This window comes from Hydra viridissima, unplaced genomic scaffold, assembly GCF_058129835.1.
Source record: "Hydra viridissima isolate aposymbiotic clone 2 unplaced genomic scaffold, HvirCarnegie_v1 scaffold_2, whole genome shotgun sequence".
Classification (NCBI taxonomy): domain Eukaryota; kingdom Metazoa; phylum Cnidaria; class Hydrozoa; order Anthoathecata; family Hydridae; genus Hydra; species Hydra viridissima.
The window spans coordinates 6,855,001-6,880,583 of NW_028324301.1; the positions used below are offsets into that span (position 1 = coordinate 6,855,001).

The 25,583-nt window shown below is 28.4% G+C and overlaps 4 protein-coding genes across 10 annotated transcripts in view; 3 read left to right on the forward strand and 1 right to left on the reverse strand.

Moving 5' to 3' along the window:
- The window catches only part of LOC145182181 (gamma-sarcoglycan-like), a 4,894-nt gene extending 385 nt beyond the window's left edge, over positions 1-4,509 (forward strand). The window contains exons 1-6 of one of the 2 annotated variants that reach the window (XM_080057482.2): positions 1,050-1,719; positions 2,225-2,587; positions 2,713-2,814; positions 2,920-3,127; positions 3,522-3,718; positions 4,046-4,509. In XM_080057482.2, the coding sequence (XP_079913608.2) occupies positions 2,363-2,587; positions 2,713-2,814; positions 2,920-3,127; positions 3,522-3,718; positions 4,046-4,228 (915 nt within the window). In that variant the 5' untranslated portion in view covers positions 1,050-1,719; positions 2,225-2,362 and the 3' untranslated portion in view covers positions 4,229-4,509. Of the gene's footprint in view, positions 1-1,049; positions 1,720-2,224; positions 2,588-2,712; positions 2,815-2,919; positions 3,128-3,521; positions 3,719-4,045 lie in introns of those variants that run through there. The other variant, XM_090079195.1, reaches the window with a different exon arrangement.
- Positions 4,504-8,067, forward strand: LOC145182175 (uncharacterized). Its single transcript, XM_080057471.2, has one exon. The coding sequence runs from the start codon at positions 5,222-5,224 to the stop codon at positions 7,826-7,828; it is 2,607 nt and encodes an 868-aa protein (XP_079913597.2). The 5' UTR covers positions 4,504-5,221; the 3' UTR covers positions 7,829-8,067.
- LOC145194858 (uncharacterized) lies at positions 7,008-13,639 on the reverse strand. Of its 2 annotated transcripts, XM_090079192.1 has the most exons (12): positions 13,382-13,639; positions 11,440-11,609; positions 11,147-11,347; positions 10,751-10,861; positions 10,447-10,554; positions 10,251-10,329; positions 10,056-10,132; positions 9,774-9,860; positions 9,534-9,605; positions 9,345-9,432; positions 8,935-9,180; positions 7,008-8,138 (listed from the first exon to the last, which is right to left on the reverse strand). In XM_090079192.1, exons 1-11 carry the CDS (start codon positions 13,419-13,421, stop codon positions 8,945-8,947), a joined length of 1,269 nt encoding a protein of 422 aa, XP_089935318.1. In that variant the 5' UTR covers positions 13,422-13,639; the 3' UTR covers positions 7,008-8,138; positions 8,935-8,944. The 2 variants fall into 2 exon arrangements, with proteins under 2 accessions (XP_089935318.1, XP_089935317.1); XM_090079191.1 differs by lacking the exon at positions 7,008-8,138 and having other exon boundaries at positions 8,535-9,180.
- LOC145184632 (uncharacterized) overlaps positions 13,136-25,583 on the forward strand; it is an 18,469-nt gene continuing 6,021 nt past the window's right edge. Inside the window, exons 1-9 of one of the 5 annotated variants that reach the window (XM_090079188.1) lie at positions 13,136-13,192; positions 21,757-21,879; positions 22,233-22,267; positions 22,771-22,816; positions 23,070-23,151; positions 23,734-23,788; positions 24,498-24,553; positions 24,785-24,849; positions 25,375-25,525. In XM_090079188.1, the coding sequence (XP_089935314.1) occupies positions 21,843-21,879; positions 22,233-22,267; positions 22,771-22,816; positions 23,070-23,151; positions 23,734-23,788; positions 24,498-24,553; positions 24,785-24,849; positions 25,375-25,525 (527 nt within the window). In that variant the 5' untranslated portion in view covers positions 13,136-13,192; positions 21,757-21,842. Of the gene's footprint in view, positions 13,193-19,128; positions 19,156-20,153; positions 20,314-20,621; positions 21,141-21,756; positions 21,880-22,232; positions 22,268-22,770; positions 22,817-23,069; positions 23,152-23,733; positions 23,789-24,497; positions 24,554-24,784; positions 24,850-25,374; positions 25,526-25,583 lie in introns of those variants that run through there. The other 4 variants (XM_090079190.1, XM_090079186.1, XM_090079187.1 and 1 more) reach the window with 4 other exon arrangements.

Consider the following 25,583-nt stretch of genomic DNA (forward strand, 5'->3'; position numbering starts at 1 on the left):
TCAAAGAAAAAATAAGAAAAAGAAAAGTAGTGACCTATCACGTTAAGTTTCTTATTGGAGATTTTATCCATGTCGTTGTTTAAAAAGTTCGCTTGCGATTTAATTATCCAACTTCAAAGGTTTTTAAATTTGGTATTATGGAGCTTTTTTATCATGACTTTGTAGTTCTTAATTTTTTCCATTTTAAAATTTCTAAACGTAGTGTAATGAATAAAGGGAAAATTCGCTAAAGGGTAATATTTAGTTACTTCTGTCGCTTCTTTTAAACAGAGAATTAAAGTAAAACGTATTTTATTGACTTGAAAAATGTATTTTAATTGCTTGCAACGAAGCCGCCATTTACAAGTGTGTTTTAAAATGTTATTTACTTGTTACTAAAAAAAACTGTTTTTTTTTTTTAGAAAAAAATAAATAAAGAGAAAGAATTTTGTTCGATAAAAACTTAAATGATTACAAAAAAAGTCTGTGTTTAAAAGCTTTCTGTTGGTTATTTTTTTCGTGAACGTAAATTTTGCCATAAACGATTTTTGAAAGATGTTTTAACCTTTTTTAAATTGTTTGCTGTTATTTATGAAGAGTTAATGAAGAAAACCCGCGTTTTTTAAAATAAGAGATCAAAATTCACTGTTTCTAAGTCTATTTAAAGCACGTGTAAATATGTTGCCATCAGTTGGTCAACACGGTTTAAAGCATGTGTAAATATGTTGCCATCAGTTGGTCAACATGGTTTAACCTGACCGAAGAGAAGTTTCAAGAGTTAGTTTTAAATTCGATGAGAAATTAAAAGCTTATTTAGTAAAAGTTGAATATTGCATATTCTCGTTGTTTTAGAGAAATTGCTTATGTGATTGAAAAATAAAATGTTTGCTTAGAATATTTTTGAGTAATTGTAAAAGCAATGGTGAGAAATAAGAAACTCAGACCCGTCTTGAAACCTCACTTGTCTCGACTTTAGTTATGGCGAATAAATATTTTTTGTATTCTTGTTTCCGACCGATTTTTTTACTTTTAGCTGATAATTTTTTTAACTTAACTGTTTTTAATTGTTTAGAGGAAGTTCTTAATCTTCAATTGAGTTTGATAATTCAAGAGCACGTTCATAGATTAAATAACTGCCGTCCCATTACTTAAAAAGTTATTCCTTTTTGAACAAAAATAAACGATAAAAAAAAGTCGGATGAAAGATTTATGAGTGACGTTTAAAATGTAACGGGAAAGCTTATTTTAGAAAAGTAAAGTTCATTGAAATAAATGATGAAACCAAAGAAAATATTGAAATGTGTACAAAGCGGAAGTAACTTAAACCTTTTATTTACAGTACGACAGTCGCTTATGTCAACTTTAGTGCATGACAATTCAATGGACTTTGATTTATCAGTTTTTAAAAATCGTAAACCAATATGAAGGCTCAATTTTTAAAAAAAAAATTTTTTAAAAACCACTTCCACTTCTCTACTTTTTCAACTACAGTTCCTTCTTGCAAAATGTTTCATGATTCTGTCGAAAGAGCTTGATTACAATAAGAGACATTTTACAAATGAACACTTTAATCTTAATTAAGATGACGTTGCTATTGAGCGTCTACTGTTTCCTTTTTGTGTTATGATAAGTTTGATTTGCTCAGATGTGAAAATCTCAGTTGCATTCGTTTGACAAGTTTTTAGCAAACAAGTGAAGAATTTGAAGAATAATATTGTAGAAAATTCTGAAGATCTAAAGGTCAGTTACAATATTTTAAATGCAGTTAGATTTAAAATAATTTCTATAGAGGACACAAAATAATCTGGAAGTCACTCCTGTTGAAATTGTCGCTTATTTAATCTCTTTCGACGAATAGAAATCTACGAAGAGGAAAGTGGGGAGTTTTAGTCATAAATTAATCATCTGGTTTTCTGTGTAAAAAAATATTGTTAAATTATTTACAGCAATATTTGGACTAAAATGGAGACCTCTTTAAACCAATAGTTTAAATCCTCAAACGTATTTTTATTTGCAACTCAGTATTCAATGTTTACATCGGTAAACGTTTATATATTTCACGACATTGATGTTCATCTAGCGAATGTTTTTCATCGAGCGAATCGGTTGCGATAGCTGCATCTTATTTACATAAATTTTCTTTTTCATTTTAATGAACTTTTAAATATTCAATATCTGAAACTTCATAAAGTTACGGATATTCAATTTCTAAATGCGTTCTAAATTCTTAACGTTAACGTTTTAGATCAGTATTAGTTTTAAGTTGCGGTAAACCCAATCGCCTACGAAGGAAATGGTGGTTTCTATTGTGGTGTAGCTATTGTTAACAAGTGCTACTTAGATGCGATAAACATTTACCTAAACAAGAAGTTTGACTGCTTGCATGTTGTTAAATAAAATGGCAGTAAAAGAAAAAAACAGCAATAAAACTTTAAAAGAAAATGCAGAGTTTTCAAAATATGACCCTGCTTACACGGTGTACGAAGTGGGGCTCACATATGGATGGAGAAAATATTTTCTCTATATAATCATTCTCACAACGCTGACCGTAGCTATGATAAACATGGCGTTGACCGTATGGATTCTTAGAGTTCAGGATTTTGGGCTGGTACGCGCGTTCTTTTTTTCTTTTTTTTTTTCCATAAATATGCTTGTGCAAATGTAAATTTAGACATAACAGATATTAACACAAAAAGAAGATTATACATAAGCAAAAGACATTTTTGTTTTTAGCAAGGGATGGGGAAGCTTCACATCTTAAGTAATGGTTTAAGGATGGATGGTACAGCAGAATTTATGGAACACATCAGAGCAAAATCTATACTGACAAGAAACGTAAGTTGAAATGGGTAATACATTAAATTAAGGCTTTTTAATAAATCTTTCCAATTGATAATTCCTGACAAACTTTTAAAACTACCCATAATTTGTTACGTAAAGGATGCTCCCCTCAGAGTGAACTCGCGAAAGAATATATCTCTTAGTGCAGTTGATTCACAAAACAACATTGTCGGACAGATAACATTGAATAGTAAGGCGATCGTTATGAAAAACAAAGAATTACATATTCAAGACCAAAATGGACGAACGCTACTTTATGCTGACGATAAGAAAATTAAAATGAACCTTGAAAACATGCAATTTATCGGTAATGACTTTGTTAGTAAATATTTCTTGATAAAGCGGTCTTTCCATTAGAAATGTTTCTACTCTGGTTTTCAATGCAGTTCTTATACAATTTTTAAATTAAAACTTAAATACCTTTTTTTTTATTCAATAATTATGTGAAATTTCATGCTTATCTCTAAATCAACCAAATACAAAAATGGCAAGACGTGCGAATTCAGATCAAGATTATGTCAGTAGCAGAAGAAAAGATTAATCGTCTTAAAATTAAATATCGCATCAGTAGACGAAATCTTGTCACATTTGCCTGCTTACTGTAATACATTTTAAAAATCTCCTAGCAAGTAGCTCCTACCAAGTGTAACAACTGCGTTACTAATTTTGTAATTAACTTTAAGTTCATTTTTTAAATTTAGTTCCTGGCGGTTTAAATTTCGAGACTTCAATTCAAACCTCTGTAGTGCAAGCTAGTGAATCGAAGGATCTACGCTTAGAATCCCTAACGAAGAAGATTTACGTCAATGCGGCTGGCGGCGTAGATATAAATTCTCATGGACACGATATCCATTTTAACAGTTTGATGGATACGAAAGTAACATCACAAAAAGGAAAGGTGAGGGAGGTTATTTAGTTTTTAAATTAACAACTAAGAATAAAACTGCTTCCTTCGATGACCATTCTTAAAAGGGGACAACGATAATATGTAATCTTGTTTTAAAAAAAAAAAAATTTTTAACTATTTTATTATAGCCTATGAAAATTTGTTATTCTTTAAAAATATCTTTTTTCCATAAGGAGTTAACTTTGACTAATAAAGTACGTAATATGCGTGTGTTTGACAGAAGACTTCAATTACCACGAGAAATTATATTTATTAAAAAGTTTAACTTCTCTTTATCTGTGCAACTTTATTTGAAACATTTTATTTTACTTCACATAGATTGTTTTCGATTCGGAGAAAATACAGTTAAAAAATTTGCGCCAGTCAAGCATGACAAACGCTCCTGCGGCGCAAATTTACGGAGATATCGCCGAAGTTTGTATGTGCAAAGATGGCACGTTGTTTTTAGCTCCTCCAGATTCAAACAAACCTTGCAAAGTGACAAGCGGAGTTTGTCTATAGTATTTATTTATATTTTGCGATGATCAAATCTCCTATAACTCATGGAACCTGTATCAGGTGACTTTACTATGGAAATATTTTTCCTTTTGCTTTTGAGTCTTGCTGACTCACTAAAATGACGACGATAACAAAAAATAAAAAACTTCTGATGACTTATAACAAATGAGAGAGTGTACATAAAATATATATCTAATACTTTGTTATGAATTCAAATCAAGGTTGTCGGAGAACACTTTTCCATGTTAATTATTTAAAATAAAAAAGAAATTACAAATCTGAAATTTAACATTATTGCTGACACCTTATACTATAGATAATTATACACGTATAAGTAACGTCTCGCTTTTTATCAAAATGTTTTGAATCAACTCAAATCATTATGATGAAAAGCGAGATTCGGTCAAAGAATGCAACATCTCTCACACACGTTCGAATAAATCTGCATATAGCGACAAGTAAAACAGCACGAAAGGGTTTAAGCAATCATCAGAATTTATAGATTTAAAATAAAGAAAGAAAATAACTTAGAAAGATCGCTTCATGTTTATATTTTCATCTCGCACTTTAGTCTTTCGTTAAAAAACCGGCAACCGTAACAGTTTCAAGTATTCACTCTAAAAACAAACACCCTACCCCAAAAAAACAATGTTAAACTAAAGTAAACAATCTGAATTGACCGGTTTTACCATGGGTATAACGACCTTGAAAATTAAACAGCAGATACTATTGAACTCTCCATCGTTTAGAACGACTTCGGTATAGTTTTGTTTTCCATCATGAAAAGCATTGTAGAAACCAATCAAAATTGGAGCGGCGGTGTGAAGCACTGTTTATTTGGTTCAATAGTTATCTAAAACAAGAAGTTTAACAAGCGCACCGAAATGACCTCTTTCAAGTTAATGTCTCAATGATCTTGAATTTTTACTAAATTACCAATATATTAAAAAAAAAAAGAGAAATGCGTCTGATGTTGCGCTTTCAGTATAATAAAAAATGGGATTGTGGTTAACACCGCGCCACTGCAACCATCATCCTATTGTGACACGAACTCTAAGTGTACTAATTTTGTTTTGGATAGTTATAAACAGAGTGTTGACATTTAGTAATTATAATTTTGAAAATCGTCTGAAGAGTATAGATAAGTATGAGCATAATATTCCATTTGTTGGTTTGTGGCAGAGAGATAAACAACGCCATTTTGGAGATAAAAGCACGCGATTAAAATCGTTTATTAAAAACGAAAACTTAGATCTTCAGAAATTAGACGAAGATTACTTTTTTGACAAATATCTCAGACCTTTAAACAATAATAGAGTTCTTAACCATTCCATGTTATCTTTTGGTAATTCGTTAGACGACAATAAAGTAGATAATATTATCTCCTCGATAAAAAGTGATATAAAAACTGTACAAGAAACAATCAACCAAGATGAAAAAATCTCCTCGCAAAATATGGTTGATTCAAATTTAGATATTAATGATGAACTTGAAAGAAACCTATCATTAGATGGTGCTCATGCTGGCTACAAAATTGGAGGAAATCCACTTCGTTTGTTAAAGGATATTTCTGAATCAAAAGATGCTCATGAAATGGGTTTTAAACGTAGTAATCCAGCATCAGATTTACATTCGCATATTTTAGACTTTTTTACGGAGGAAACTCGGCAATCCCCCAGAATTGTCAATGAGATAGAAAGTTTAGATTCAAGGACAAACAATATCGTTAGTAAGAATTACAATGAAAATGTTAAAGATACCATAAATCTTTTTTATGACCATGAGATATCAAGTAAAGATAATCAAAAATCTGTTGATGAAAGTTTTCAAAACGAAAGCGACAAAGTTCAATCATTACTTACAGGTGAAAATCTTGTTGATTTAGATGAGAACAAAGAAAAAGCAACAAAAACTTTGCAAGAGATTCAACCAAGCGCCTCAGTTATGGAATATTTGGAAGATCCTATGGAATATTCAGGGGACTTCCCTGACGGCAGCTCTCTTGAAAGAAGCGAGGTAAAAGACAGCAAAAAGTTTTCAAAAAATAAATTTTCTTTTTCTTTTCAAAGAAAAAAAGTTGAGAGCTCAGCACGGGGTTTTGCTAATGCAAGTAGTTCTGAAGATAAAGAACCTTTCATAAGTAGCTCTTCCCTTCCTGATCTTAAGGGTGATTCTATTAACCAATCTGTAATAATGCCCGAAAGTGAGTCAAACGACGGAGAACTGCAAAATATAATTAAAAATGCAAGTAATAAAAAAGGAATTACAGAACCAAAAAATACAAACAGTTTAAATATTAGTGCAGATAATAATTTTCAATTTACTTACGATGAGAAAATAATTCAAGCTGTAAACGAGCAAGCCTTCATTCAATCAACGTCTCAACTACGTCCGCTTTTAGAAAATTTAAACCTTGATGTAATGAACGAACACAAAATTAAGTTTTATAGTATAGCTAATCATAATAATCAAGCATATGCTCGTTGTATGGATGGTACTCCTCCAGGTTACTATTTAAGAAAAGGGTGGGCGAGTGGTGAGTCAAAATGGATAATACATCTACATGGAGGTGCATGGTGCTACGATCTTCATAGCTGCTCTAAACGCCGAGGAACTATACTTGGCTCAACAAAAAATTCAGCTAAAGAAAACATCAATAGCTTTTTCCACGGAATTCTGTCGAAGAATCCAAATGTTAACCCACATTTTTTTAATTGGAACGTCGTCGTTTTGTCTTATTGCGACGGCGGTTTATTTTCAGGCAATCGAAAAAAGTTTCTAATTGGCAAAGGCAGAAATTTTTATTTTCAAGGTCGTAAAATATTGAAGCTTCTTATTGAAGATCTCCATAAAAAGTCTTTACAAAACGCAACGGATATTATTTTGAGCGGCACATCCGCCGGTGGCTTAGCAGTAGTGCTACAAGGAGATTACATACGTCATTTTCTTCCAAAAAATGCTCACGTTCGCGGTTTATGCGATGCAGGTATTTTCTTAGATCGTAGTTCATCATTGGGATTATTTTTAGCTCGACAGCAGTTCAAAGCATTATACAGTTTACATAAACCAATTCTTAACAAGGAATGTTTGGCTTCCTTCTCTAAGAAAGATAGGTTCTTATGTCTTTTCCCTGAACATGCTTTAAAATATCTCAAGCTGCCAGTCTTCTTGGTAAATTCACTTTACGATCACTGGCAACTATCAGAACTTGAGGGAATACAGTGTGTTTATGATGAATTTAAGTGCGATACAAAACAACACGATCTTATATTAAACTTTCGGAACCATATGTACGGCGCGCTTACTAAAATAAAAGCATTCAAAAATGACACTGGAATATTTGCTAATTCGTGTCTTGTGCATGGTCAGGCAATTATAGATTACACATGGTCTAAAGTTCGTATCAATAATAGCAGTATAGAAAACTCTTTCTTCGCATGGTTTCTTGACAGAAACTTGCAAAAAAACGGATTTCACCATTTCAAAGCCGACTGTAAGTACCCATGTAATGGCACTTGTCCAAAGGTTCTAGCTCAAAGATGCGTAGAAATTTTTAAAGGTACCTCAGAGAGCAGAAGACGAAGAGATGCTGAAATTTGTTAAAAAAAAGAAATTCTATCGCGCAATTCAATTGTTCGCGGGCGTACTAATATATACTTTAAAATTTCTTCGTTGCCAAATATTTGTTGGAATATATTTAGTATTTTATTAATTTTCTAAAAGCTAATTTTCTAAAAGTAATTTCATTAATAGTAAGACATGTTTAGGTTGTAAACGATAGAAGAATTTTTTTTATGTATACAAGAACTAAATTTTGTGACATCAATTCATTGTCTCCGACACAAGACTCCTTTTTTTGACACCTTTTTCCCTCAACATAGGACACCTTTTTTTACAATCATTTGTCTTGAATCTGCAACAAATAATGAACATGAAAACAAAAAAAAAAACAACAGAAAAAAACAAACAAAAAAAAAAAAAAAAACAAATTCTCTTGCTTAAAAAAAACAGGAGCGTCTTTTTCTGAAATAAGCCTTTTTGGGTAAGAATATATCACAAGAGAACACGTTCATTGATTACTGCTTTAGTTTGATCAATTAAACTAGGAAGCCATTTATTAAAACTTAGGCTTAGAATTTGTTAAAATTTGGGCTTTTTAGATTTGAAGATCGAGTATTGAATTTCTTGTAGCAAACATAAGTTTGCTGAGATGAGTAGTGAGAGAATTCAAGAATTCAACACAGAACAACGAAAAGAATCAAGTTTCATTTTTTTTTTCCAACTATTTACAATAAAAAAAAGAGAGAGATTTCCAACGCTTTAGTCATTTATTCTTATCATTTTACAAGCAAGTTTAAAAAAAATAATGAAAAGCGAAATGCTTGGAAAGATAAACTCTTGGACCGATCGATAACCGATCAGCAGCAGTCATTTTTAGACATTGGATATTGCTTTTTGTAATGGAACAGAATGATGAAAAAAAATTCTGTAATTTTTGCGTGTATACAACCTGATTAAATGAATAGTGAAATTAAAATTTCCTGAGAAAATTGCTTTTTTTAAAACCTTGATTTTGACATTTTATAAAAAAACTCAATTGTTTTTTTTTTTTACATTAAACGGTTGCCAGAGAAGCAGTTATCTTTCGCTCTCATCAGTTTTAACAGACTTTTAACAGGTGGTGCAGGTGTATTAACAATCAAACTTACTGTTTTAGACTCAGCATGGTCTCAAGCTAGGCGCTGATGAAGACTTATGAATTGCCCTAACATGCTTCTCAACAGGACCAAATATTTTCATCATAGGGTTTAAATCTAATGCATCCAGTAGAATATCCTCACTGTGTTGTTTTATTTCATATTCCAGAAGTTCTATGCGATCTTCTATTTCCGTGTAACCAGATTTTTGTGCTAATTTATACCACTTTAAAGCATTGGTCAAATCTTTTGTGCACTCTTCATGAAAACAAAAATAAACTTAGAACACAAGTAAAAAGGCCAGAACTTAATCTTAGCCACAAATCATAGAAAACGAACTTTGACTCGTAGTAGTTTGCTACGAGTCAAAGTTCGTTTTCTATGATTTGTGGCTTTTACGACCTTGAAAATAAAAATTTTACCTTTAAGACCGATTTCATAACAACGGCCCATAATATATTGAGCATCTGCGTAGCCCATTTCAGCAGCTTTTTTGTAATGCAACATTGCCTGGAAATAATTTTTAAAAAATTAAATGATTTAAAAAAGCCTCAAGAGTAATTATTTCAAATATTTAAAAACTTCATTGAGCTCTAACTTTAGATTGTCACCTTTTTGGTATCTTGCTTTATGCCAAAACCATTATCGCAACATATTGCTAAATAGTATTCAGATGCAGCATCCTAAATTAATAGAGAAATGAAGTAGAAGACTAATTCAAGACTTAGTAATCAAAAATCTGATCTTCACCAGAGATGTAATGCATTAGGTATTCAAAAGAAATTTATAATTGTAATTCTTAGCACTTTTCATTCACATAAAGTTTATGATAGGAATTGAAACAAGCTTACCTCTTGAGAAGCGGCCATTTTAAAATACTTGATGGCATCACTCCACTTCTTTTCTTCAGTATATATTAAACCCATCTTCAGCTGAGCCTAAAAGAAAAACAGTTGTTAAAATATTTTTAACAGATATAATAAACTAAATTCAAATTGATTATAGTTCAAGAAATAATTCAAATGAAAGCAAATGCTTACATAGGTCATGGAATAACTTTAATAATTTAAAAAAAAAACAACTTTAAATTTAACAACAATTTCGCAGCTAAACTTTTACAAAATAAATGAAACCTTCACAAGACCAGAATCTGCAGCTAACTTCATATAGTAAAAACCATTTTCATCGCTGTTATATTTACTTAACAGTCCTAAAGTTAATATGAAAAAGCTAATTATAGATAAATTTTAAAACCATCCCAATTAAAGATATTACTGTTGTTGCCTGCTTTAAAAAATCATAACATGAACTAATTTTAAAAATCCCACCCTGATAGTGTAATGAGGAGAGATTATACATTGCTTTTAAATGACCTTTATCAGCAGCAAGTTTGTAGTATTCAGCAGCCTAAAAATAACACTTTTTTAAAATTCATCATTTTCCAAATGACATTTAAGTTTTTTCAAAGAAAAAGAAATAATAACTTTTTGTTAAAGAGGAAAAAAACAAATCCACAAAATATACCTTTTCTAAAGATGCTTTTACACCATGCCCCAGTTCATAACAAAGACCAATATTAAATAATGAGGCAACATTACCATTTTCTGAAGCTTTTACAAACAAATTAAAAGCCTACAAACCAATGACAAACATATAATATATGCAAAAACTGGTAGAGACTTAACATGGTTTTTAGGTTATCTCTAACTATACATACTTAGAGTTTGTATCTATTACTATGAAAATGTGGTACTATTCAAATCTCTTCTTACCCACAATTCCTGTCCTCTCAGTAAGAAACCTGCTTAGAAAATCAATTTAATGTTACCATTTTGTGACTATTACTTCGGGATATTTGGATTGCCATTTTATTACACAACAAAGCAGAGCATTCTTCAACAGTTTTCTTAAAGTTAGCTTTTGTACTTTCCCAAGATTGCTAAAATAAGAAATACAAAAGACAACTCTTATAAAGTTTAATGTGTTTTACTGTAAACTTATTCAAATAATTAAATACAAAGTTAAATATAAATTTAATGGATTTATCATATGATTAAGATCATAACAAAAATTTGATTAAATAAAAAAGAAGAGAAAGCTACAGAAATTTTTTGAGGAAGGAATAGATCAGAAAGCTTTTTGCATTCTTTAACCATTTAATTATTAAAACTTTAGTGAAAATCCCCATTAAAGTAACAATTACTAGTTGAAAAAAAGAACTTACATTGCAACTTTCATTCAGAGATGCAGCAGGTTCTTCACTTATTTTTGGTCCTTCATTTACTGCTAATACAATATTATCATGCAAAACCAACTTTTTCAAAATACTTAGTACTTCATTATCAATTTTTTTAAAAGGGCAGCTTTGGTTTAATGATTTGTGCCAGTAAATAATGCTGGATATCCCAAGAACACCACTACACCACTGAAAAAAAAACAAAAAACAACAAAAAAAAAAAGAATTTGGTTACAAATTAATTACAGCATTTGTAACAAAGTATGAATTAAAAAACATACTGCATACAACTCTTCGGCAGCTGTTTTTTTAAATGATGAGTATTCACTCTTCATGCAGTATCCTGATAAGTTAGTACCAAACTTAGTCTCTTTGTTCGTGAACTTTGATTTTAAAATTTCTTCATTTACAGTACTGTGACTTACTGCAACTGATCCTGGGTATCGAAAGCCTTTTTAAAAATCATAACAATAATATAACACCTCTATAAAAGCAAACATAAAATCTATATATTTGCATATGAAAGTTCTTGCATAAGTACATAGTTAAGCATGGTAAAAGGGTGCACTGAATATTTTATCTAATTTCAGTACATATGTTTTTAAAAATTATTAATCAAAATTCTTTTATGTAATATATATAATCCACTATTTTTTATTGAAGACCATCAGATTGTTTTTAGTATATAATAGTCACAATTAGAATTATTTTCTTCTTAATACATAAATTAAAATGTTACACTGAGTAACATAAAGTTGGATATACTGCATTTGTATTTAGTCTTAGTAAATGTGTTCAACATAAAATATATTTACTTTATTAATAAGTAACCTTATCAACAGTCACAAACATCTGCTTTAACTTTGTATTAAAACTGTGATACAGCTCATCTTTTGCTAAGAGTGTTTACTCTGACAGCAATTCATCTATCATTCGTATATAAGAGCTTTAAAATCAATCATAAAATCCAACAGTATTTACACAATAGAAATTATTTCCATCAAGAAACTATGCACTTTCAGTTAATGTAGTTCTACTTCAAACTGAGGATTATCTTAGGACGTTAATCTCAACAGTTTTCCACAACAATGTTCATTTTTTATGACCATTCAATCAAACCTTTTTAGAAAAATGTGAGCAAAAATATTGACATGAAGTTCAATTTGTCTTGCTAGTAAAGAACTAACAAGACAAATTGAACTCAATGTCAATTTTTTTAGAAACTGAAGTGAAAAAATGAATAATGCCATGAATGATATTTTGATAGTTTTCTTTAATCATGGCTTTCAAAAAGAAAAAATTTAGATTTTAACTAAAGAGTAACTTTTTCATTGTTAACATTTGTACCCAAATCTTATCAGGGGTAAAAAAAAAAAACTAAATTAAAGAAATTTTAGCAACTTATTCAATGTATAAAAGTAAACTTTCATCAAAATAATGCAGTGTAAATTATCACATAGAATCTTCCACACTGTGAAAATTTACAAATTTCATAGAATTATGCTTAAAAAAAAAGTCATTGTAAAAAGATTTTCACAAATGTCAGAATTGTAAAAAATATTTACAAAAACAAATAAAATAATAACAATTTAAGCAATTTGAATTACATGTTTGATGTAAAGAAAAAAAATCTTTTAACAGAAAAAAAACAACAAAAACATGTTAATATAAACTCTTTAACTAGATAAACATTTTACTCTTGTTGATTTGAATAACTTAGGTAGGAGAATTTTTCTAATTTTAAAACCCCATCATTTTTTGATTATCAATTTTTTCTCCCTTGCATTTCTCATAGTAGGTAATTAGGTAAGATGGTTACTTGAATCAAAAAAGAATAGTAGTTGTAATTAATCCTAATCTGTTTCATTATTTAAGCTTCTTGAAATAAAAAATGATTTGGATTATTTCAAATGAGATCGCATAAATTAAGCTTGTTAGCTTAATGGTTGTTTACTCTGTTGACCTGGTCAACCTCGTAGAGAAACCATTCAGAAGATTGCATGCGATGGGTGGAAATCCTATTATTAGAAAAAGGTATCTTTGCTACATACTTAATTTTGATTTATCATGTCAGAAAACACCTCTCTGTGGATATTTGTAAGTAACTGACTATGCAAATTTTAATCTAACTATTGAAGAATCAAAACAAAAGGCAAAAAAAAACAAAAAAAAAAACATTATTTCCATCAAAATTTTATTAAAAAGTATTTCATAGTCACTTACAAAGTTTTTTAGGAATGAAAGAAAGTATCCTTCTGAACATTTTAAATTATTACACCAACTTCCCAATGAAATACACAGAATTTTTTTCTTAACTTGATATGAATAAGCACCTAATGTTTTTATGTTTCATGCATTAAACCAATTCTTTCTAAAAATCATGGTCAGCTCCTTCTATGCTTTTGCAAAATGACGTCGTGAAAGATTTAATGTTCGGAGTTGGTGCAGCCGAAACAAAACATATTTTACGCATACATTTTTGCATGCACAATTGAAATCATTTAATTCAGATTACAATCATTTAATTCAGATTTATAATTAGATTATAAAAAATGAGCGTGCAACTATTATATTGGCCCCCTCTGTGGAAGGAGCGATGGGAGGAGGGGTTCTTATTTCGGCTCTTCATTAGTGAATGGAATATTATTATTTTAAGTCTATATATATATATATATATATATATATATATATATATATATATATATATATATATATATATATATATATATATACTATATATATATATATATATATATATATATATATATATATATATATATATATATATATATATATATATATATATGTATATATATATACTATATATATATATATACAGTATATAAATATATATATATATATATATATATATATATATATATATATGTATATATATATATATATATTATAGAAAACCAACCTACTGAGGATATGAATTAGAGTAATTATAAAATGCAATGGATTTTACCCTTTAAGTATTAGCCTAAAAATTAAAATGTTAAAATTTCTTCTTGCCAAGCATTAAAAAAATGTTCATCTCAAAACAATACGTCTCATTAATGTTACCGCAAAATTAATAATATAACAAACGAATTTAAAACAACATCACAGTCTTTATTATTTGACTGGCAACTACACAACAACAACTTATAATGTCAGATGGCTGAGAAACTGTGAGATGAGGCGATTAGCACATAATCAATTTTTGCAATCGAAATCAGTCTAAATGTAAAAAACTCATTCATTAATATTCTGCATGCTAGGGCAGATTCTCCTCAAAAAATGCAACTTGGTATGTTTTATTTAATTTTTTTTCTTTTTCTTTCTGCTTTTAATAAGTTTCTCATAACATTTTGGGTTTTTATTGTTTCTAGTTATTGAGTTTGTTTAATATAACATAAACTACAATGTCTAGCAAGGTTATTTTGAGTATGATTTAACTTATAGGGCACATATGATTTGTGCAACATCATGCATGTTGCTGTTGTGTTTTCTTTAGAAAAAATTGATGAGTTGATGCAATTTTACAATAAAAAATGTTTTATATGCTCTCAATGAGCAATGTGGTTATCAGTGAACACACTGCCTATTGCTGAGAAAACCCTTTAACTTGAAGCAAAAGCTAGAGGAACGACCGAGTATTTTCTTGCTATCTGGAAAAGTAGTGTAATTATTTTTGGTTGGGCTTTGCACCACTTTAAGAATCAGGGCAGGGAAGACCTTTGTATGCGTCTATATCACTTTCAATTTTTGATTTTTCATCACTAAACAAAGCTTTTTCTCAAGATACCTCCGATGGATTTTTTCAGCTTAATTAAGGCCAAAATCAGACCAAAAGAAGGATCTTTGATTTGGGACAAGAATTGGTGTAGAAGTTTGAGACAATGTTGGGCAAGAAGTCATCAAACTTCTTAACCAATCCACCCTTAAAAAAGTTTAAGAAAATTTCCGAAGGTATGACAGGAATTTGATGTTCCATGGTTTAGAAGTATAGAAAGTATAGAAAAGTTAGAAGATTTATATCTGAAAAGTATAGCAACTGGTTTGTCGTATCAAAGCTCCAAGGTGGCGGCGCACAGTGGAAAATAAAGGTGTGTTTCGGACCAAAAATCGATAACTTTTTTGTTACTAAAAATAGAGATTTGAAATTTTGCACAAATGTAAAGTAGTATATGACGCTTCTTGTGAAATACTCTTTATAAGAATTTTTTGTAATACAATATTAAAAATAAATAAATAAAAATCAAAAACTTCAAAATTGGCAGTTAGTTAATTTACACTTTAACACAATGCTTTACAAATATATGAAAATACCTTAAAATTATTAAAAACTACGAAAAATACATAAAGTGCTTACCTACTAATTATAGAAATATTTAAGACAGTTTCTTAATAACAATTTTTAAATAGTTGTTTTTATGAAATAATGTATAGGTATATTAAGGTGGTACAAGGGTAAAGGTAACTTTTTAACAAGAAATTGAAAACTATTAATAAACTTTAGCTCTTTTCTATTAATGAACAAAAAAAATATATAAAACAGTAGCCAAATAAAAAAATTTTAGTGATAACGTCATTAATTATGCGCATAATTAGTGTTATTTTACCCCCAAACCTGCTTATTCTTTCATCTAATATAACTAACTCAAAAAGAGTCAAAACTGCTTGAAAATTTGAACATGAATTCTTTAATGTATTTAGAATGTTGTCTATGAAACAGAATTTTTTAAAACATTTTTAATTTTACCAGGTTGACATTCGAACTTTAAGATATAAAATTAAGGGAAGTTTGGGACAAAAGCATGATAAAAATGAGTTTTAAATAAAAAATAACAAAAATTTGCTTCATAGACAACATTCGTAATATGTTCATCTTTAAATCTGCAAAATTTCAGCCCATTATCTATTTTCTATGAAAAGTTATTTTTTCTGAAAAATTGAGATTTAGCGAGATAAAAAGCGTTTCTAAGGTCGTTGTTATGAAGCAAGAACCAAACTGCTCTTTAAAAAAAGGCCAAATTTGATTAAAATTAAGAAGATTTTTGACTTTTTGCAAAACGCATATTGAAATAGGTAGATTTAAGAATTCAAAACATTAATTTTGGTATTTTTCAAAATTTTATCAAAAATAGCCGTTTTTTACCCTGGTACCACCTTAAAGGTACTATATCATAACTACATAGGGACTTTCAGTTCCTGAAATCAGTTCGTTGACTTTCAAAAGCTGCAGAGTATCTTCATCAAGTTCTTGTACATTTCACGCAAAGAGTTTATTTGGCTCTTTACTTCATCTACAATGGCTTTAGTTTTCTTGGAAGTCTCTTTGCAAAATTCAATGCATATAGGTCGACAAAAACGAACATATGAAGGTGCCGGATTTTGCCAAACAACTGCGCCAGTTACTTTATCAATTAGTTTGATAGGCACCAAAGAACTAGTAAACAAATTTGCATAAGAAATAAGTTCAGATTCCTCTGGAAGTTTCTGCTTGTATTGGCTTTGGCCAGAGGAACCATCACAGCCCCATTTACTATATGAAAGTAAATGCTTGAATTCAATATTGTACAGAGAATCTATGGTCAAAATTCTAGCTACAGTGTGATCCAATAAATCTTGCAGTTCCAGAATTTTCGCATGTGTGTTCGTAATTTCTATTGCAGAAGATGGTGGATAGCAGGTCTGTTTAATTTCTTGAATTTTACAATATGGTGGGAATATGGAACAGTTTCGTTCATTTGCCACCTTCCTCATATACAAATATTGTGCTTTTGTTAAATCTAAATCAATAAACACGCTGAGTGCTTCTTCATCAGTTAGCATATTTTTCTGGCTTGCGTTTTTCATAAAACTCGATGTTAATTTTTTTTTGTCTTTATCAGCAATCCTTAATGATTCCACAAGTTTTGCTTCTGCTTCTTCTCCTATTGAATGCAACGCCTGAAGATATGTATTAAAGATATGCTCGAATCCATATTCCTTAAGTAACATGGAATTTTTTCTTTTTTTGCTGGATTCTGACGAATCTCCATAAGACACGCACGGCCTTCCGCGTTTTTCAAAAGAAGTAGATGGCGTGGAGTCGGTAATTGCGTCTTCTGAGTTAGGTAAAGATACACAATATCCAACCAATCACTGTTCTTAGATAAAAAAGCTTCCTTTTTCCGTGACGCCAGTATCCATCGTTTATTAAAAGACGGAATAATGTGCCTTTAAATACCACTAATGATGAAACACAAGTTGTCCTCAGAAAGTTGATAATTTTCTTTTAAAATTGTTGACAGTGCCTCAACTGTCATTCCTCCATCAATATAGGAAAGCAATAATTTACATTTCAAACACTTAAAAGTTGTCATTTTAACAAGTCACAAAAGTAACTTAAGTAATATTCAATAGTCAAACGAGTCGGTTTAATTTCCACTGTGAGTTTCTTATACTGATATAAATGTTTCAACTCTTTATATATTGGCAGTGTACATTCACCACAAAATGAGTGCAAAAGTAAAAGAATGCCATGGTATCAATAAAAAATTGATAATAAATTAAAAAACATATACCAAGCTATTGTTATAAATGAACAAAATTTGAAACCACGATAAAAAGCGGTTTTCTGTTTTTTTACTTTTATCACTCTTTTCTCGATAATTTCGGAAACCGCACGTTTCTGCAACTCATTCTTATACATGTTTTTAATAAACACCTAGGCTACAATACTACATTAAATGTAAAGCGTGGGGAAGCGTGGGTAACTACCAAAAGTCTCAGTGAACTTGAAGAATATTTTTTTTTTTCATTTATTTTATTGTTCAAATAATTACTCCTAAACTGAACCATATAAGTAAAAATGTATAATTTTCTTAAAATCTCCATAACATGAGCTTTTCAAAAATGTATAATACTTTATACTTATTCCTAGAAAGTTTTATAGAAAATTCACTTTTAAAGTGATGAAGCGAACAGGTTTGAAATGAACATCCGCAAAAGTAATAAACAATAGGGCTTCAAATCTTTTATTTTTACTTAAAATTATGTGAAATTCCTGCATTATAGTAATGATTGACTATTAAACTATTAAATAAAATTGAAATATAATGACAGTAGCGACATTAGTAAAAAACATTTATGATATGCTGTTGCTCTACAATTTTCCACTGTGCGGCGTAAGAGCTGGTGTTTGGGACTGCTTTAATTTTAACTGCGTGGGTTGGTATAATTCTTAAGCAGGTCTAATAAACTAATATTCCTACATAGAGGCATTAGATAACTGAATTGCTCCAATTGCATACATATTGATTAATCAAAATGATTGGTAGCAGTTTCTTCTGCTCAACCATCACAGCCCGCAGAGCCAATGGTTGGACAGAAGAAAACGAAGAATAATTTAACAACCTGGCCAGCTCGATCTAAATCCAATCAAATCTGTTTGGGCTTGGAAAGGCAAAGAATTTGTTAAAGTCCGAATAAATTTCATAAGTAGCCTAAAACAAGAACTAGATACACTTTGGAGAAGACTTCTAACTAAAACTTTAAAACATTCATTTTAAATCAATCTAAAAGAGATGAAAAAAAAAAAAAAAAATACATATTTTAAATACAAGCTTCAATTTATATTATTGCACCAATTTTCATTTATCGTGATTTTTTTTTTATCTATTTTATATTTATGTTCATATGATATGTTAAAATATAGCTTTCTGTTTAAGTTAAAATATAGCTTTATGTTTAAATTTTACGTTATGTGTGACACCCTAATAGAAGATTTACTTAAGAAGAATTTTTCGTGGAAATGGTTTTTAAAATTTGGTCAATATTTTCTTTATAGTAATTTAAATACGCTTAATCGAAAAAGTTTTAACGCACCAATATTTTTGAAACCACTGTGCAAAATATTCTGGTTTATTAATTACAGCTTCACGCTACGCGTATGTAAGTGTTTGTGTGTTTTAAGATTTGTAACAAGAGTTTTCTGAACATTAGAAATATGCAAGCTACATGATAAGGTAAAAGCGTTGTTACTACGTTAAAAAAAAAAGCAAATTGAGGAAGCCCAGCTTTTTATTATCAATCAAAAATTTTTTTTTTGTTTGTTTTGTTTTTAAGAGAGAGAATGCTTATTTTTAAGTTTCTAAGTCTTTTATAAAGTTTTCTAAGTATTTTGTAAATCCGTATTTTTGCGTAATATTTGGGCCAAACCAATGATATATTATATATACAAGATGTCTAACTTGCGGGATTTTATTTGACGAAAAGTGAAGCCGCTTTTTTTTTTTTTTACAAATTTAATCCGCCAATTGTAATAAGGGCAAGAGGTATATTCGACGCGAAATAAAAGTAAAAATGAATGTTGAGAGCATCTAAATTTCTCAATAAATTAAAGATACTTCGAAAACTCGTTTTAATAATGACTTAGATAAGTAAAAAATAATTGCTCCAAAGAACCGAGTGCTTTAATGTAGTAAACTTCTCACGTTTTAATGCGATTCTCCACATTTTACAAAATTCTTAGTTAAGAACTGTAAATCTTTGAAAAAATGTCAACTCCTTTCATGATTCTATTAGAACAACCATACGCAGCTTATGAATTCACTACTTAAATGTTAACTTTTAAAATGTCATATAGGTAGATAAGCTTTTTGCCCGAATTAGAAATGGCTTCCACGGCTTCACTTTTCGGATCGAAGTTAGACATCTAGTATATATAATATATCATTGCGCCAAACTTACTCAAAAAAAAGTTTGGTGAATAAGCTCTCTGATCATTCGCCCATTCTCTGAAGCAGTTCCTCAAAAAGGCCTGGGTCAAGCATTATCCGAAGTTCTTGCTTTACACTACAAATATCGCTCTTAAAGTTTTCCAATTTAATTTGTTTTTATTGCTTTGAAAATATGTAATAAAAATAATTTTTAATTGCAGATTTATCAATATGTCTGAGTACATTTTTTATTATCAAACACATAAGAAATATGATAAAAATAACGGTTGCTAAGACATATGTTTACATACATATTTCAAAAGAGCGTTTTACGGCCCGCTTGGTGAAAAGCTTTAGTAAACAAACAGTTGTATTAGTAAAAATAATATATAAAATCTTATTGAGAGTTAGCTATGAAGATTGTGTCACATTAAAATTCACTTTTGATTTAAAGAATTTGATAAAGTAAATTTAATTCGATTATTTTTAAAAACGTGTTACTTTAGTTTACTTTTATACAAATGTTGTCTATTTTAAGACCAATGCGTTACCTGTTTTTTTGTGACTGTGACTATTTTTTTAGTTTATAGAATTGATAAAGTGCTCTTTATCTACTTACTCAAGGCTTTTTTATATGTTCATACCTAATCAACTGATATATATATATATATATATATATATATATATATATATATATATATATATATATATATATATATATATATATATATATATATAACAACTAATTGTTGGTAACTCATTTTCATCCATATAGTATAAAAAAATTTGGTAAGAATGTGTAAGGTATTGAGCATGTTTAGTGGTCACATAATCAAGGTGACACAAAACTTCTTTCTGTCACCATGATTCTGATTGTGTACTGTATTTCCAAAACTATTTGTGAGAAGGTAAAATAGTTGTTGTTTGCCTCCTGCTGAGGCAATAGAAATAAATCCTTTATATCAAAAATCCTAAAATTATTCTGATGTTAGCTGGTGAATGATATCAGTGTTGTGTAGTAATAATACAGCTTGAATCAAATCTTGGAAATAATTGTTCTGATCCAGCTTCATTTTTTGCTAAATTGGATATTTAGGTCAAAGAAAGCTAAATTTAGGCTAAATCTCAGTCAAATACCATAGATGAGGTTTGAATGTTGTTCCAATCAATGGATTTTTATATTCAGCTAGTTTCTGTAAAAAGCAAAGATCATTAGCTGATGTAGAAACTAAACAAGGAGCATGAGAAGAACTTTTTGGTAACTGACTAAAAATATTATTAGGAACTCTATGGTAACTTTATTCAAAAACATCAAGTACTTTATTAAGAATATTAACTTTTTATTAAAAAAGAGAGCATGTTTAAAAACTTTGTTCAAGTTATTGTTCAAGTTAATAAAAAACTTTATTGACAATTTTTTAAATAGCAATTATTTAAGAAATTGTTAATACAGCTCATTTTAACTTTGTTAACAAATTTAAACTTTGAAGTTATTTTATGTATTGGAGTTAATTGGATTTAAATAGTAACCTCTTTAGAATATATAATTCTGAATTTATATTCATAAATTACTTATCAACAATCAATTTAAATTTTGCAACCCTAAATTTTTAACTAAAACTCGAAAACTAAAGAAGATTGGTGTTTAAGTTATATAATTATAACAATATTAATGATTATAGTTAATATATATTAATTTAGTAAAAAATTTTATTTTAAATATAAATATTTCTGTAATATTTGATTTTTATAATTTATCAAACTTGTATCAATTTTTAGCTATGAATGAAACATGCTCTTTTACATGCTTTTTTTTAAATGAGAGATAAGATTTATAGTGCAGTCTTTTAATAATTTATATTTTATGAATTAATTATAAATTTATTTATACAGTTTTCTGTTTCTAAGCTCTGATCAAATAAAACATCAAGTGGAGTAATGTAACTAAACATTACTGAAAAGAAATATGGCTGAAAGTTAAATGCACTATTACAATGAATAAGTATGAAATACTTGGAATTGTAGGTGAAGGTATGAATCTTTTTGATAAGCTTTTAAATTTTTTACACAAATAAGTTGTTTACTTTTAATTGAGAGTTTGTGTAAGAGGCTTTGCTGTTAGCATTTCTTTTCGTATTTTTCTGTCGGTCAAAAATTCTTTAGGATTATTTAACTTTAAAGGTAAAAAAAAATATGTATGTATGTATGTATGTATGCATGCATGCATGCATGCATGCATATTTTTCTATTATATACATTCTGTTTTAACCTTAATCTTTAATTTTCTTTTATACAATTTCTGAGTGTTATTTTTTAATATTCTTTTTTGAATTATTTTGATTGATACAATTAATGTTTTTATTAAATCTATGCAATTTTTACAGGTGCTTATGGTGTGGTTATGAAATGTCGTCATAAGGTACATGTAATTGGAAGGTTTATCACCAACAGTTATAGTTTTTTAATTTTTAAGAAAGATACTGAAGCAAAAGAGCCTTAAAATACTTGTGTTAAAAAATATTGTAGTTCAATTTGTGCACAGAAACATTTTTGCAGTTTTTTAAAACTGTACAATTTTTTAAAGAAATTGAAAATTTAAAAATTTTTACATAAGAAATATGCATAATTCTTTAAAAATGTATATTGGATTAGTAGAAAAACTAAAAATGACAGAATAGAACTTTTCAATAGAATAAATTTGTTTATTTAACAATAAAAAAACTTATTTTATTTACAATTTGTTTATATAACAATAAAGTTATAGTTCAATATTGGTTGTATTGCATATAATAATATCTAATATTACATATAATTCTAATTAATATACATTAATTATAAAAATGCAATTTTATTTCAATTTTGTACAAAAAATTTCTTGTTGAAACAAACAGAGAACCTGACAATTATCACCTTTGACTTTAGGAAACTAATGATATAGTTGCTATTAAGAAGTTTAAAGATAGCGAAGGTTTGTATATAGTTACAAAATAAAAATGTTTTATGAGATGGGTTTTTAATCTTTTAAGCTTTAGGTATTTATGTATGTATGTATGTATGTATGTATGTATGTATGTATGTATGTATGTATGTATGTATGTATGTATGTATGTATGTATGTATGTATGTATGTATGTATGTATGTATATTTATTTTAAATTTTTTCCTGCTTAAAAATTTACTGTTTAAAGTTTTTAAATTTTAATTAATTATGTTCATCTTAGAAAGCGATGATGTGAAGCGCACAACTCTTCGTGAACTGAAAGTTCTCAGAATGTTAAAACAAGAAAATATTGTAGAACTTAGGTAATAACAGAATTAATGTGGCCTCAAAAAATTTTATATGAAAAAATGTGTAATGCATTTATATATTTTATTTACATCAGCTTACAATATTTATGTTTCAACATAAATTCTGTTTCAACATAAATTTTTTCTTTTGAAAATTATAAGCAAAATAATAGCAATAGATAAATTGCAAATAACAAAAATAAAATGTTTGATTTTTATCAGCTCTTCTAGATCTAATATTCTACAGACATTTCTTGAAATAAGCTATTCTTTACTAATTACCTGATTCCTCATTTGACTTAATTTTGTGAAAAAACGAAGTATTCATGAAATTCAATTAACATTTGTTTAAATGAGCTATTTCATTTTCTCATTTGAGTGACTTACTTTTGGTTTTTTTATGTTTATTTTTTTTTATAATATATTAACACAAAAAACAGTTTGGCAGAATTAGAATATAAAAAATAATCAAGGTAAAATCAAGGATAAAACGTTTGGTGTTATGTTGTTTTAGGAAAAGATATAATTTTTTGAAAAACTGAAAACATATATATATTGTATTTGTTGTAATTTTTATAATAAATGTTTGCTTATTAGGGAAGCATTTCGAAAAAGAGGGAAGCTGTATTTGGTTTTTGAATATGTTGAAAAGGTATCATAAGCAACTCATAGATAAATTTTTTATATATCATGTGTGGTTTAATATATTAGGATTGTCAAATTTTTAAAAAAATTTTTAATAATATAAAAAGAATTTTAATCAAAAATTGTTGTCAATATTTAGTTACTCTTAAGTTTATTAAGTTTTCTTAAATACTATTTGCACAATAGTATCATTGTGTTTTGTGTTTATAAACTCAAAATGTGGTTTAACTCACTAAAAAACAAACTACTTTATGTTGTTTAGTTTTTAATTCTCTGTAGTAGGCCACATAGATATTTTCTCTGTTATATAAATCTCTGTAATAGGCCTTATAGAAGTTATGTTAAATAATTTGTGATAGAAAAATCATAAAAATTAAAAACATTTAAAAAATGCCATTATTATTACATTTGTTGTTTTATTAGAATTTTAAAATCAGTAATAAGTCTGAAATATTAATATGAAAAACAATTAAAATGCTAATAATAAGTGGTTATCCCATAATTGCATTATAAATTGATGATCATTATAAATCTAGAGTATGAAATAGTTGGTTATTCAATAATTATATTATAATTTATCAATAAACATAAATTATGAATATGCATACAATTAGTTATTGAATAAGTTACTTATTTGCTGTTTTGTTTGTGATATTTTTGTTAACTATTTTTCTTTGTATCTTTCAAGAGTAATATACTTTTTTTTTGATTTTTAGAACATGCTTGAGCTGCTGGAAAAGATGCCAAGTGGAGTTCCTTTGCCACAATTAAAGTACTTTGTTGTATTTCACTGCTTGTTTTTTCTAACTTTTATTTATGAAACCTTTATGATTTTTGATGTTGCAGTTTTACTTAATTAGTGAATAACAAGTTTGGTTTTTGTTTATTAATGTCTTATTAAAAAAAAAAAAAAGCCAAATTTTAAATTGCTAAAAGTTTATCAAGTTTTGAATCATTGTCAAAATATTTTTGTGATGTTAAAATTGTTATTTATCTGATTCAGGAGTTACATAAAGCAGCTAAATAAAGCAGTTCAATGGTGCCATAAAAATGATGTCATTCATAGAGGTGGGTTAAAAGCTTCTTACTTGACATTTTGCTGTTTAAAAGTGAGTTCAAATTCTTGTTGCAAATGTAAGAACTGGCACTCCTTACCATTTTTATGGCATCAATTACTTTAAATTATAAATAATTGCATGTTTTTTTGTAAGACTCACAGTTAGCCACTTACAGCTGTTACTTAAACTGCATTTCTTTAGATTAAGCACTTCACTAGATTATAAATTTTTATCATTCTACAAGGTCCATTATGTCTATAACACAAGTTTGAAAATCTTACTTAAAAAAATCCCTAATAATACATTTGTTATTTAATTTTTGGTTAAACATTATTTACCATTTGTTATATAACTAATGAAATTAAAATCAATATTAAATCAAATAACTCTGTTTATCATTGACTATGCTTTTATTAACTGTGGGTTACATTTTTCTTAACTGTGGATTAAATTTTTATAGAATTATACAGTTTTAGGTTTTTAATAACTGTTGTAAAAATTAAAATATTTTTAACACAGCCTTTTTTATGTTCAGACATCAAGCCTGAGAACTTACTTATAAGCAACACAGGCACATTAAAGTTGTGTGACTTTGGTTTTGCAAGAGCAGTCTCAGGTCCTGCCAATGGTCAGTATACAGATTATGTTGCAACTAGATGGTATAGAAGTCCTGAATTGCTTTTAGGGTATTTTTTTCTTTTAACTGTAAAAATTTACAGTTCCCAATCAAAATAATGTTATGTT

Bases quoted from the DNA above. Each gene is read 5' to 3' on its own strand.
- LOC145182175 (XM_080057471.2), top strand. From the start codon at position 5,222: ATGGGATTGTGGTTAACACCGCGCCACTGCAACCATCATCCTATTGTG.
- LOC145194858 (XM_090079192.1), bottom strand. From the start codon at position 13,421: ATGTTCAGAAGGATACTTTCTTTCATTCCTAAAAAACTTT. The intron at 11,610-13,381 runs GTAAGTGACTAT...ATTTTTAAAAAG, and splicing joins TTTCATTCCTAAAAAACTTT to GCTTTCGATACCCAGGATCA. The intron at 10,133-10,250 runs GTGGGATTTTTA...TATTAACTTTAG, and splicing joins CTCCTCATTACACTATCAGG to GACTGTTAAGTAAATATAAC.